Source organism: Lepeophtheirus salmonis, chromosome 5 (genome assembly GCF_016086655.4).
Source record: "Lepeophtheirus salmonis chromosome 5, UVic_Lsal_1.4, whole genome shotgun sequence".
Lineage (NCBI taxonomy): Eukaryota > Metazoa > Arthropoda > Copepoda > Siphonostomatoida > Caligidae > Lepeophtheirus > Lepeophtheirus salmonis.
Window position 1 is genome coordinate 893,143 of NC_052135.2, and position 13,867 is coordinate 907,009.

A 13,867-nucleotide genomic window follows, 5' to 3' on the forward strand; every position below is an offset into this window, starting at 1 on the left:
ATTCTTGTAAAATATGATACAATTTTTACAGCAGAGACTATATTTATTTAATAAAACTTCTTAACGTTGCATTTACAGGGATAATATAAATATTTTTTAAAGTACCCAAAAATATAGATTTATATAACTTTTACACATTTGAAAATGTTGTTGTTGATGGTGGTCAGAAAAAAAGGTACCTTTGATTAAAAAACAAGTTTCTGTTAGTTCACCTGCAATAACTAAGTTGGTAAACCAAAGAAGGCGACATAACGGCTAAAATAATCAATGTTAATAGTAACATAGAAAATTGACGATTCAAGAAAAAAAGTACCTGAAATATGTTCACTCTCAATGAAAAAATAACTAGGGATGGCGATAGCCGATGGAACATATTTGTAGCATGCGAGAGAATAAACTGTAATATTTATCAACAAAAATACCATCCATAAGCCAATAAAGCGAGTCAAAGGATTATCATAACGTAAGTAGAGAATTGTATACCTATCAGTATTCAAGGAAAACAAAAAATTCCATCGATATATATGTAACTTCTCTCCTTAGTTAGAATCTCTTTAATTAAACCTAATTAACGCCTAAGGTAAACCGAGCAACCATTTTAGTATTAAAAAATAAATACATAACAGACTGCATCAGACGTAACTTAGAGAATTATTAGAAACTAGGTAATTAAATTAGGTTGTACTATCAACATTAGTATATATAGTCTATGATATTATTGATACATGTATATTGTATTGTCGGTATATATAATCAGACGAACAACAATGTAGTTGACTTTCAAGAAAGCAAGCATTGCATTGCATTAAGTTCATTATTAGTTATTACAATATGCAATGTGATCTTCTTACTGTAATAGTATATAAATTATTATCCGTATCAGCAGGAGTGTGAAACTTTTATCATTTTCCTATTCATGGCACGGGTCTCAGCTTTCCCTTGATAATGTACAATTACCAAAGGATAGTCCTAATTAAGATATCAGGGGATCCTTTTGAATATGACAGTATGAAATGAGTGATTAGAAAGATGTTATGTGATCATGAGGATTGTATCGAACAAATTGGATACGCACAGAAATGATTTTCCATGTCATAAAGTGGCAACCCTGCTTTATTTGTTATTTATTATGAAGCTGGAAGCCGACATTTCTTTTCTTTTTCTTTCCTTCTTCTTTTTTAAGGTAGAAATAGACATTCGAGTTCTTGCATCACTCGAGTAAAGGAGGAAATTGGAGTTGAACACTCAAAAATGGCAGAACAAAAAGGATTCTCGCATTACTTCAACAGTACGACTATTTATGGACGTGCCAATAGTGCCAAAGCTACATTAGCTGCTCTTGGAGGGGCTTTCGTTTATTTTAAATTCCTCAAAGGCGAGAAGGTAACTACTAAAATACTGGAATTGTTCAGAGTCGAATCATTGAGTCTCTACTCCTATTCTGCTCATATCTTGTGTATTGTCCTCTTCCTTCTCGAGGAGTAGGAGTCCATGGACCATTTTATATTCATTTTGAGCCCTTAGCAACAGCATCTATTTGTTGGGAAATGGCTCAGAATCACAGGTCACTTGATCAGCTTATGTCTAGCAGTAGCAGCCAGCTAGTTCAAGCTGCTGCAGTTTCGTGAATGTCTCTCCTTATGACGTCATGCCCCTATATATTCCTCTTTTTTGACGTACTTCTGCTTAGAATAGAATTAGTATTAGTACGTTAGATGCAACTCCGAGAGTTGAGTGGAATTCATAATCCAGAGTCCTATTCTCCCTTCCCTATTGCCTACTACTAACAACCATTTTATGAGTTGGAAACCTACCACGATGGTACGACTCTCTTCCTTTTTGAACAACATCCTTTCCTCCTCTTTCCGTTCCTTCCTCAGCATTGTCCTTCTCTTTACGTCTATTTATGTTTTCCTTGTCACTTACTTGCCAATAACCACCTATGAATCTGTAAGTTATCTATCTTTCTACTCACCCTTCACACTCTGCTTACATGAGTTTCAATTTACATCATCCACTAATATTGGGTCTATCAAAACAGTATCTCGCTCTAATGCTATCTTTCAGCCTATCACTATTCCCTGCCTAACCTCAGTTTCTTTTGCTCTGCTTTTATTTTTTAATCATTATATTAAAGGATGTTTTGTTTTTTTGATGAGTTGGTCAAAGAGTTCATCAAGTGCTGAAGTCTTTACCTCGCTCATAATCTTGATCATTAAACTTTCCTTCATTATTTATTTTCTTCTCCCTTTCTTTATTATCTGCATGTAATTAATTTCTTTACATTTCCCTTTAAATCTAATTCATTTTTGTTTGAAATTATTTTATGTATTTTGTTACACTAATACAATGTCCCTAAAGACGATAATTATTTTACCGTTAATGGCATATACATTACCATATTATTAATTCAAAGCAATTGACTATTAAAAACTCAATTAAATGCAAATTTTGCTTTAGATGGCTTGGTTGGAAATACGACAGAGTACATATAAATTATTCCACATGTACTTTTTAAAAGGAATTCCGATTATTTTAATTTAATGTTATTAAAAGAAGATGTGATGAATTAATCAAGTATGATACATAAACAGTATTTCAATTTCTTCTCCTTTCATCAGTATATAAAATTATTTACAGTCATTGTTGAATTCAAAGAACCATATTATAACTTTGTTAGTTTTATTTTATACTGACCCCAGGAACGGTTTTGTAAATTAGGTTTTTTTAATATCATTAGGGATCTGAAAATTGTATAAATCCTCTTGATTGTAAATCAGAAAGAAAAGTATTATATGGCAAGTTTGATAAGCGGCATGTTATCTGCTAACGGATATATATATAAACTACAGTGTTTCTTGCTTTGTTAAAAATAGGAAGAAATCGTTAATAATAGGACGAATATCTTGCAGGTTACCCGCAAATATTTCTTTTCAATTTATACTCACGAGTATTTCGACAATTGTCATTTCCATAAATATCATCATGATTGATGGGAAATAAAAAGCATCATTTTAATGAAATACATAGACGAACCGAATTAAAAATATTGATGATGCGTTAACAGAAAAAGTTAAGGATAATACTTTTAAACGATGCTTTAGCATTGCTATTACGAATTCAACAATTATTTGCCCTGTTAATAATTGTGGTACGATTAAATATCATGGGTGCAGTTGTGGAGAAAGGGGCTTATATATTTTAGCCCTTTCAAATGTTCTCTCTCCCACGATTTACAACATTTATGTAGTGATACTGACCCTTGAACTACGCCCCTGCTACAGATATATGAATATTGATTTTAATTATTTGTTTTTATTTTTATTTTGCAGACAATTCTTAAAGCGGAGTCTGTAAGTTACTTGTATTTACATTAGAATATGGGTAATGGCTAATATCGATACCTTTTATTTTATCATCTTGATTAACTTGTCATATTTGTCACTTTGGGAATCATTATAATAGCTTTATTTTTCTTCGGAAGATCGTGTTGTAATTGATCGCGTTTTTATGCAATTGAACATTCATGATGTAGGATTTGATTTTTTTCTTCTTCAATTTGTAATTAAACCACGCGATATATGTGACGTTGATTTATTGCTCAAGATGTATCACCTTTACTAACAGCGTTTGTTGTATTTCTATAGCTTCTTACTAATACTTCATCTAACTTTTCCAATGTATTACTAATGTATTGTAGCATATTTCGTTTTTGTTTATAGTCTTGAAACGTATAGTTGAAGTTTTTAATTGTAATGTGTTTTCTTTTTATATAAATTAATGGCCTACGGCTACGGGACTTAGTGATCTCGTGTATTGGCTCCTTAATAGATCCCCTGGGGCTCCATAAAAAACATTTCCTGGGCCATGTTTATTTTATTAAGGTATAAGATTATTAGAGTCAGGGATTTCCAATGAAAGTTTCTTAACCAAAGAAGATTCTTTGCCGAATAAAGTGTTAGGATTAGGGGTTGATATGTAATTTCTAATTGTAATGTATAGTGTCAAACTTTTTGGTCGCATTTGTTCATGTCTAATTCCCATCATAATACAAATACAAAAAATGTTTGACATTCAAAGTCATGTAGTGATTAATTTTAAGTTAGTTTAATTTTTAATTCAAGATAGTTAATATTGTAGACTAGGTAATAATGAATACTATGTTCCTTTTAAATTGTTTATAAGTTAATATATATATTATTTAATAAGATTCAAACTTGGTATTACCTTATTGGCTTAGTATAGTAACACAAGGAAAGATTGATTAAAATAAGTGAACACTCAAACCATGGAATATTACTATAGCATGTAATTATCCCATCAATTTGGCGTGTATTATCTTATGATAATAAGAACTTTGCATGTGTATTTAGAAATGAACTTTCTGAACAAAACAATGATGCCCGAGGTAGAGAAGGCGCAAGTTTTTCCTTTTTTGCCACGTCCTTTAATATGACAAATATGATATTTGGTATGTAATATCTGATGTAATATTTAGAAATCGTTTATTTATATAAACAACAAACCAGTCGGTAGTTTTTATGCTCACCGCAAGTTTACCAATACTCGCATCCCTAAACATTTTATTATATCTCTATATTATAGAGAAAACTTTGTTAGACAAAAAAAAAGAGAAATGCGCGTCCCATTGGTGAAGTGAGAGGGGAGAGCCTCTGCATGAACAAGTTGGCATTATGCAGGCTGTATAAATGCATGTTAATGTAGAGAAGGAAAGGGGAGGAGTAATAAATGATAATCCTAGCTGGACTTCTCTGCCGGTATATTAACTAAGCAAAAGAAATTCAATCTTCGCTTGCTCCTTGCCCCGTTCGCATCTCTATATTTAAAAGAGCTAAATACCAATATGTCCGAAGTATGGATAACTTATTCCTCGATTAAATGGCCTCGCATCTCTTCTAAATTTAATTTGATTTTCTGTTTGAATAATAGGTTCCTCCTTTCCCCAACATTCTCTCAACCCACAGCTTGGTTGCCAAACACGTAAGCAAGGAGAAATGGGAGAAGTTGGCTGGTATCCAGACCAAGACTTCTGGTTTTACTTTGGCCAAGGCTATTGCATGCGCTGTGGAGTTTGACGATCAGCACTGTGGTATCTACGCTGGTGATGAAGACTCTTATGTTGATTTTGCGGAAGTGTTCATTCCCCTCATTTGCGAGTATCACGGACTCCCTCCCAGCTTTGCTCACACCTCTGACATGGATTCCACCAAGATTAAGGGCAATATTGATCCCAATGCCCCCGTTCACTCCACTCGTATCCGTGTTGGGCGTTCCATTCAAGGCTTTGGTCTCTCTCCCGGAATCACGAAGCAACAACGTCTGGATGTGGAAGACCTCATGTCCCACGCTTTCAAGAAGCTAAAGGGAGATCTCTCTGGAAATTACTATCCCCTTTTGGGCATGGAAGAAGGAGTTCGCCAACAGCTCGTTGATGATCACTTCCTTTTCGTGTCTGGAGATAGGAACTTGAAAGTGGGTGGAATGGAGAGAGACTGGCCCGAGGGCCGGGGTATCTTCCATAACAAAGAAAAGTCATTCCTTACCTGGGTCAATGAGGAGGATCAGCTCCGTATCATCTCGATGGAAAAGGGTGGAGATGTCAAGGGAGTCTTTGAGAGATTAGCACGGGGTATCCAAGCAGTCGGGGATTCAGTCAAGGAGGAATCTGGAAAGGAATTTCTCTTGGATCCCAAATTGGGATACTTGCACTCTTGTCCCACCAATCTTGGAACTGGCATGAGAGCTTCAGTCCACGTTGATCTTCCAGGATGGACCAAAGAAGGATTGCCTGCCCTTAAGAAAAGATGTGAAGAACTTGCCCTTCAACCCCGTGGAACACGCGGTGAATCTGGAGGCCAAACTGGTAATTTTTGCATTTTTAATCTTTTCACCTCTATCTTTAATTCAATTTCTTCTAATAGGAGTTACTTATGATATTTCCAACAAGCATCGTCTTGGATACTCTGAGGTTCAATTGGTCCAAACCATGATTGATGGTGTTAACACTCTTTACAAGGAAGACTTGGAGCTTAAGAAGAAACATGGTCTTTAAACATTCGTATTTTAGTATATATATGTATAGTTGAAATAAGTTGCTAATGATAAATTATTTTTCCTCTAATAATATTGTTATTTTGCCTTTTATTCTCTACTCAAAATGGTTATTTTATTCATTTTGTATTATCCTACATGGCCGATGTATAGGTGTCAAATTTTGAGATCAGTTTCGGGATGTTTTTTTTATAGATATTTACATATTAGGTAACTGAAGCCAGAGTGAAAGGGGGGATTAAGAATTAGTATACAAATATGTATTGTTCCTACACTTATAACTCTTGTGTTGAAAGAAATAAAATGTAGAATAGTTGCATGAAAATTAATGACGTGTTAACATCAGATTTGCTGAGTCAAACAACACAATTACACTTGTAAAAATGGACTATGTCATTTTTTATTTCCCGCGAGGTACACGACAAAATTATTTAAACCAAGCTACATTAAATTGAATTTGGAATAAATTAAGAGATGATGGTATAGAATTGTGCATTAGTATCAATATGTGAACGTGTTTTATTAAATTTGCTCACCCCTGCCTCTAGAATAGAATGCATAATTTTAAGTGATATGCTTTTCATAAGATAAATTCATTTTATAGCTAGTGAAATTAAAGACTTGTTTAGATACTGTTAATAATAGTATACAAATTTCCGGTTATTTAATCAATAAGGCTTCACCAGACCGAAGTACAGTGTTACATAAGAAATGAATTGTTATCTACATCTATTCGATTGGATACATAAAACTATAATAGTATTTATTACTGTTTACTTAAATAATTGAAAGTATATTGTTGTAATATCGAAGCTCAACCCCTGCTACTATGTAGTTTATTGGTAGTCTATTTTTTTATGTAGGTAAAGGAATCACAGATTGAATGAACATACTTTGATTTTCAAAAAAAGAAAACATGGTCTTTTCTCAGAGTTGATGATTGAGGGGGTTAATATTTTGAAATTAATGGATTTAAGAATAATATTCGCTTCTTTAGTAAATATATTTTGTATCTTGTTTTGAAAATTTTCTAATTATAAGTTGATCTTTAATATGCTCTATATGTCCTTCATAAAACCGGAAATTTAATGAACTTATAAAAAAAAAGTTAATAAGGAGGACGGTTAATCATCCTAGTTTAATCAGTAACAATCCATTCTTAAGCAACCTGATAAATCCTGTATTACAACATACTCATTGCATTTGATACATGGAATTATACATAAATTGGAGAGTAATACAAATCAAACAGGTATCTCCAATAATGAGATGTTACATAACAAGTAAGTCTATAAATATTATGAAGAGACAAATCCTACATTAATATCTTGATCTCTTTAACAAAACATACTCATTCTAGAGCTGCCTGGGCTCCCCAAAAAATGTTCGATTCGTAGTATTTATCCAGGGAACGATGAAATGAATGAAAACGGTCTTTTTGTGTACTGGAGGGAAGTGCAAAATTATTTTCTCACATAAATAAAGTAAAAATTGAAACTTTAGCAGCTCATATCTAATCCATTTCAAAAACTAATTAAATTTATTTTTATAGAAAGTTTCATGATTAAACAATTATAAATTCAGTGACAAAGAATATGCATTATATATTTTTGATTTATACACACTATTACGCAATATGTATCCAAGGCAATTTCTGTAATTGAGGGAGAGTAAATCATAATCCTATGAAGGTACCATGGTTTCAAAAATAGTCATGCAGTAATAACTACATACTCAGCACTTTTTCAATCAAAATTCTTCAATATCTAAGGTAAAATCTTTATTTCTGAAACAAACAGCTAATTTCAAAGAAATGCCAAAAAGGAGAATTGTTTCAAAAAATTGTTCAACTACAATTTTTCTCCTAAAAAATTGGATTGATTCGTGAATTAACTCTATTCTATCTTCAGTATGAAGGTGTAATGTGTTTTATTATAAACATTAGGCTGTATTAAAAATATGATTACATATTCGATGTTTTTAAAAGGATAATTGTTAAACTTTCTCTAAAAATAAATGTAATTAGTTTTTAAAATGAGTTGGATAGCTCTTAAAATTTCAATTTACTTTATTAATATGAGAAAATATTTTGTAATTCAGTCAAAATAACCGCACGCCAAAAAAAATATCGTTCCATATTCATTTTAGTGTTACCTGATTTATCAATTAAAGACCTACTAATGGTGAGTCATTCACAATCACTCCAATCAGGCCCTTCGGATAACACAACCCTGATAAAGGCACCACATTGATAACTAAAATGAGAATGTAAAACATGGGAATAAATTAAATTTTATCAAATAACCAATAAAATTCTGGCATAGAGCCAAAGAAATATCATAATTAATAATATTACTCAATGAAGTGTAATGATTTCTCAAACATAACTAAAATGAGAATTTTATATGTCTTATGTAATATTAATATGCTATGAACCATCGGCAATATCAATATGGACTTTTAAGACAACCACTTTGTTAGTGTAATCAAATTTTGATATCCAAAAAAGAAGACACCTACAAGTTTGGCCTTAAATCCAGGACATCGAAGTCGGTGCCTTTTTTGGTGGAGTCTGAGTCGGAAAATTTGTACAAACTCCGTCTACAAAAATTATTATAATTTATTTAAAAAAACTAATTTATAACTTAAAGCTTATATTGAGTATTCGTAAAATTATTTTCTAAATTAAAGGTATTAAGTATTAAACTTATTAAGTTCACTAATTTATAAGTTTACTTTACAAATTCAAAAACGTGCTCTATAGAACATACAATCACAATTCCCAAACACGTCTAAATTATTATGTTGGGTAGAGCATAGCCACTAACTGTGCAAGTTCATTAATTAGATTTGTGAATAGTCAATATCATCAGAGAAAATTTTAATCTTGCAGTGAGATGTTGTTTGTATTGTATTGTCATTCCTCGATTACAAGTACATAAATTAAGTTAAAAAAATAATGAATTCATTATCAATAGATAGCTTTTGATCCATTTTATTTGTTGTTTATCAAGTTAAATATCTTATATTCCAAAAAAATATTTATACCTGGTACAATTATTTACTAAATATAGTTAAAAACTATCTATGGCTATAAATTAAATCTATATTTATAGTCTCTAACACTTAAATGACTCAATAGTACTTATAAAGGCTATATATACTATTAAAAAATTGTGGATTAGTGACATTCAAAATACTGGGTTCGCAGTCGGGCATTTTATGTACCAAATCCGCTGGTCTGCTTAAATTACTACAACCTATGCGGCTCCGAACATGATTGAGAAAAAATTTGAAAATCCTTATATAAATAAGGTCATTTAATAAACAAATATAAATTTATATTATATAAAATGGTATTGTAAAAAAGAAAAAAAATCTAAAAAGGCTTGCATTTTATTTTCTGAAATAATAAGATTCGAAATTATATTCAAATTTTCAAAAAGGAAAGAAATAAAAGAGGCCCGAACATATCCTTTTTCAACATACACTATTGGTCCCGCGTAAAATCCCAGACTTTATGAATTCATAAAAAGAAATATTCGGACAGAATGTGACTCCATATTCATCAAAGTCAATACAATCTTACATATCTTCAACACATTTCATTTTATTTTTGGTTGACTCTGTATAGGTATGTTACCAAAAATTTTCAATTCAATATTTTCTTTTGAAATCTGTTTTATTTAATAGATGATGGCAAAAAAGACATTTTGATACCCAAATCATGTCTCTAGTTTTAATATTAAAAAAGTTATGACTAATTAATCATTGTAATTTCAATCCTTTTTCCCCACACTTTATGTTATAACCTACACTAAAATCTGTGATCTAATATGATATTTCAATAAAAAAAAACTAACTTTCTTAAACATATAGGGAATCGTATTAAATTTTCAGGAATTGCAGAGTATAGTATTGTGCAAAAGATGTTACTTTTAAATGCCTTAAAAATAATAATAATACGACGATGTACTTTCATATTGCGGGGTTATAAAGATTAAAGGATCTAATATCGGCTTGAAATTTAAGTACTTCGCATCTACAAATTGGTTGGAAACTTCATAATATACCTTCTACTTGATCCATTGCACTCCATCTGTGAGTTTGAAGGTTATTTTGAGGTGACTTATTTTCCAGCAAGTGCTATTAAACGAAACTACGTATTCAAATTTTTTTAGACTGGGTGAAAAATTAAGAAATTATCTACATTAAATATGAATAACGTCAAAATCGATTTCTCCCATTTAAGTAAAGAACATCCAGCATTTCTACGGGGATCCTCAAAACACTTCTAGACTTCCGCGCATGCATCCTTCAAGTTTTTTTCGCACGGTAAATCGGCATCTTGTAACAAACCTATACTATGTATACATTCTCCATGAGGTGACTATACCTTTTAAGTCTCTATATTTTATAATTAACATTCGGAAATGGATCGTTTCAATTCTAGATCAGGATAATTTAATATCTTGTAATGTCCTTCAATTATAATACTTATACAAATTTGTTCATTTTTGTTTGAAGAATTATAAAGCTGAAATATATTTTCAAAAAACAAAATATTTTTTTTGAAAATATGAAATAATATAATGAGAGTATTTGCTAGAACAAGGGTTGTAGGTCACAATTTATTTCCTCAATTACACATAGGAGAAACGTTTTCTAATTATATCAATTATGAAAAATATGGAACCAACGAAACTCAAACACTTAAAACTTTAGACTATATTCAAATAAAAAACTGATTGATTTTTGAGAGAGTAAAAATATATTCGTTATTTACTTTGAGTGTTTAGTCTGCTCCTGTAAATTATTCCACTTTGCAACCAAATTACTTACACCTTTCTTTTTGAGCGTTAATGCAGACATTTTAGCCTGAAAAAAAGTAAGCGTGTCGGATAATAAAGGGATTGACTACCTAACTTTTAAATAGTTACCTTCCGTTTTCTTTTATCGTCAATTTCGACTTCACCAGGAGAATTTTCTATACAATTTTCATTCGGAATAGGACTAATAGATGGAGATATAGTAGGACTGTTTGAGTTACTCCCCTTGTCTATGGAAGCAAGATCTTTGTAAAAAGAGCTAAGGGCAGAATCCATGTGAGTTGGAGGGGTTTGTCCTTTATCTAACATCGGAACACCATTTCCTTGCGTCTCATCTTCGTCAAGATCCATATCTTGAACTTGGCCTTCGACAGGAGGAAGAGGTGGAAGGCCTTCAAGAGGAGGAAGAGGTGGAGGGCCTTCAACAGGAGGAAGAGGTGGAGGAGGTGGGGGTGCTTTAAGTGGAGGAGGATCTGGTGGAAGAGGAGGAAGTAATACCTCCACTTCTTCTTTGTTTTTAGAAGGTAAGGGTACAGAGGGATTTTCCTCATCACTATCAATTTGAAGTATCTCCGGTTCTTCCTTATTCAAAACTTCCTGAACGCCTCCTGTTTCATCTTCTTCATCTTCTTCTTGAGGTTTATCGCTTTGAACTTCCCCAGTTATCAAATTTTCATAACTGTATGTTTTTGAAGTACTACATTGAAAAAGAAAGAAAAACGAATCTTAGTACAGATTAAAGAACATTAAATTTAAAAAAAAAATTGTTATTATGAAAAAAAATAAGCGAATTTCTCTGATGAATTCACTTTTATGAATATATATAATTTGACTTATTTTCTAGATTTTAAATTAGGAGCATATATGTAACGGGATGGATGACTGAATATTGGGATGCATTTCAAAAGACCGATATTTAGCATATATATATATATATATACAAAATAGGTTTATTTATTCAAAAACAAATGTATTTTATACAACAATACATGATAATACGAATTGGGTAATCAAATTATATAATTCAGAACATGATCAAAAATTAAAGTGCATGACCAAAAGTATGTCTGCAAATGTCAAATGCACTTTTTGTTTAAAAAAAAAAAACTTATCCCTTTGGTAGATTTTAATTGATCTCTTACCAGTTACCTTTAAGAGAAGTCTTCTTCACCAATTGATGTCGGTTAAGGGAGCTCAGTATTCTAATACGACTTCAACATACCATCAAATCTGTAAATCTTGTAGGAAAAACAAAGAAACATGTTTTTCCTTTTTTTTTTTTCAATCAAATCAACATTTGAAAACTCCATAAAGTTATCTTTTTTTTTAAATGAATACATTTTTTTTTTTCTCTTTCAAATAAACAAATTACTAATGAAATGTGATGAGCTTCATATTCTTCTGGTTATACTGGCTAATTTTTTCGCTTTAAGTTCGTTGGACAAAAATGTATCATTTTGGGACAAAAGTGAAACAAAAAATAATAGAAGAGAAAAGCTTTCCGTACCTGTCCCAGATTGTTTTCCAACCAGGTGGAGCAATTTCATTGTTCTCAATTGTACTCATTTTCTTAGTCATATCCGTGAGTGTTCGCTGAAGATAGGAAGATGATAATGCTCCACTTTGCCAAGCCGCAAATAAAGTCTAAAAACAATATAGAACACAATGAGATATTTTGTTAGCATAAACAAAATCATATACTAACTTCAATTTGTACAGCAAGAAGCTTCAGTGGTGTTATGAAAATATCCGCCACCTTGAGGGTTTCTAATTTATCACAGAGAGTTTCAGCAACAGAGTCTATTGATTTTTTATATAATGAACCAGCAGACTTGCGTCTACTTTCAGTCCGTGAGGACTCTTCATTTTTATCAGAGTCCAAAAATACATTGGGTACAGGTTTTAGAGGAGTTGCTTTGCTTTGTGAGGCCTTGACAGTGACGGATATTTTTCGTTTCTTTGCAGGGGGTGGAATCACTTTTTTTTCTTCTTTCTCCTCCTCCTCCTCATTATTGCTATCATCTTCATCGTCACCATAAACACCTCCGATAAGTGCAATCGCATTTTTGGATCCTTTTACTTTTTCCTTTGCTTCTAATGTTGGATAGATAAGCGTGGATTTGTTCCATTTAAAGCTGGACTCATACAAAATAGAACTGGGTTTGGACTCTTTCCAATCCAAAGGGGTTTCCTTATTGATATTGCGAATGATTCCATCAGCTAAATCATTCTCAAATTTGCGAATACGAGATATTGCAATTTCTTCGGGTGTGAAAGGTTCTGTTCCTACAGGCGAGGGTCCGTAAACCACTCGCTCACTCCTCTTGCTCGACTTGCCTTTCGAAGACGACGACGACGACGAAGAACTCCCGCCCAAACTGAAAGTCAAAGAGAAAGTCACTCATCCTGGATCAACGCTCCTTCTTCAAGGCTCATACCTTTTACTCCTCCCAACCTTGGAGGAAGAAGAAACTGAAGCAGGAACAGAAGAAGGGGACTTGAACTTGCCAACAAATTCTTTAGGTTTTTCCCACAACACCTGGTTTGTTTTAAGGTTCCAATAATAGGAGTAACCAGAGGAGTCGTCGTAGCACTCCTGCCATTCCTCACCCACATCCTCGGGATTCTCTTCTTCCCCTCCACTATCACCATAGTCGCCCACAAGATTTAAAGGCATCCGTATTCTCTTCTCACTTCTTCCGTATAAGATTTATAAATTATATATTAACTATTATGTATATAAATAATTATTTAGTAGAGTAAAAAGTAAATACAATGGGGCCAGTTGTAACTACAAAACGACGTAGCCTCTCACAAACACACAAATTTACCCCATATTTTATTGTCAGCTGTCGATGTTCCTCCTTTTTTTCACCTAGCTAATCGGTGTTCTAAACGCTCATTGGTGAAATTAGAATGATCCCTTCTTCTTAAGCTGTGATCCATTCCCAACAATTAAAATGATT

General features: G+C 32.4%; 2 protein-coding genes and 1 long non-coding RNA gene across 8 annotated transcripts; 2 read left to right on the forward strand and 1 right to left on the reverse strand.

Annotated features, from left to right (window-relative positions):
• Positions 1–326: 326 nt before the first annotated feature.
• Positions 327–6,165, forward strand: LOC121117187 (arginine kinase). 6 transcript variants are annotated; one of them, XM_071888996.1, is made up of 4 exons: positions 327–463; positions 1,184–1,383; positions 4,951–5,884; positions 5,943–6,165. In XM_071888996.1, the coding sequence occupies exons 2-4, from the start codon at positions 1,252–1,254 to the stop codon at positions 6,071–6,073; spliced, it is 1,197 nt and encodes a 398-aa protein (XP_071745097.1). In that variant the 5' UTR covers positions 327–463; positions 1,184–1,251; the 3' UTR covers positions 6,074–6,165. The 6 variants fall into 6 exon arrangements, with proteins under 6 accessions (XP_071745097.1, XP_040567457.1, XP_040567461.1 ...); XM_040711523.2 differs by lacking the exon at positions 327–463 and adding an exon at positions 3,333–3,353 and having other exon boundaries at positions 1,189–1,383; XM_040711522.2 differs by lacking the exons at positions 327–463; positions 1,184–1,383 and adding exons at positions 1,804–1,950; positions 3,333–3,353.
• Positions 6,166–7,216: 1,051 nt separating this feature from the next.
• Positions 7,217–7,666, forward strand: LOC139905597 (uncharacterized). Its single transcript, XR_011780482.1, has 2 exons — positions 7,217–7,355; positions 7,433–7,666. It is a non-coding gene; the product is annotated as an uncharacterized lncRNA (long non-coding RNA).
• A 3,007-nt stretch (positions 7,667–10,673) lies between these two features.
• Positions 10,674–13,735, reverse strand: LOC121119061 (uncharacterized). Its single transcript, XM_040713673.2, has 5 exons — positions 13,340–13,735; positions 12,607–13,279; positions 12,409–12,545; positions 11,013–11,598; positions 10,674–10,950 (listed from the first exon to the last, which is right to left on the reverse strand). Exons 1-5 carry the CDS (start codon positions 13,576–13,578, stop codon positions 10,855–10,857), a joined length of 1,731 nt encoding a protein of 576 aa, XP_040569607.1. The 5' UTR covers positions 13,579–13,735; the 3' UTR covers positions 10,674–10,854.
• Positions 13,736–13,867: the final 132 nt, after the last annotated feature.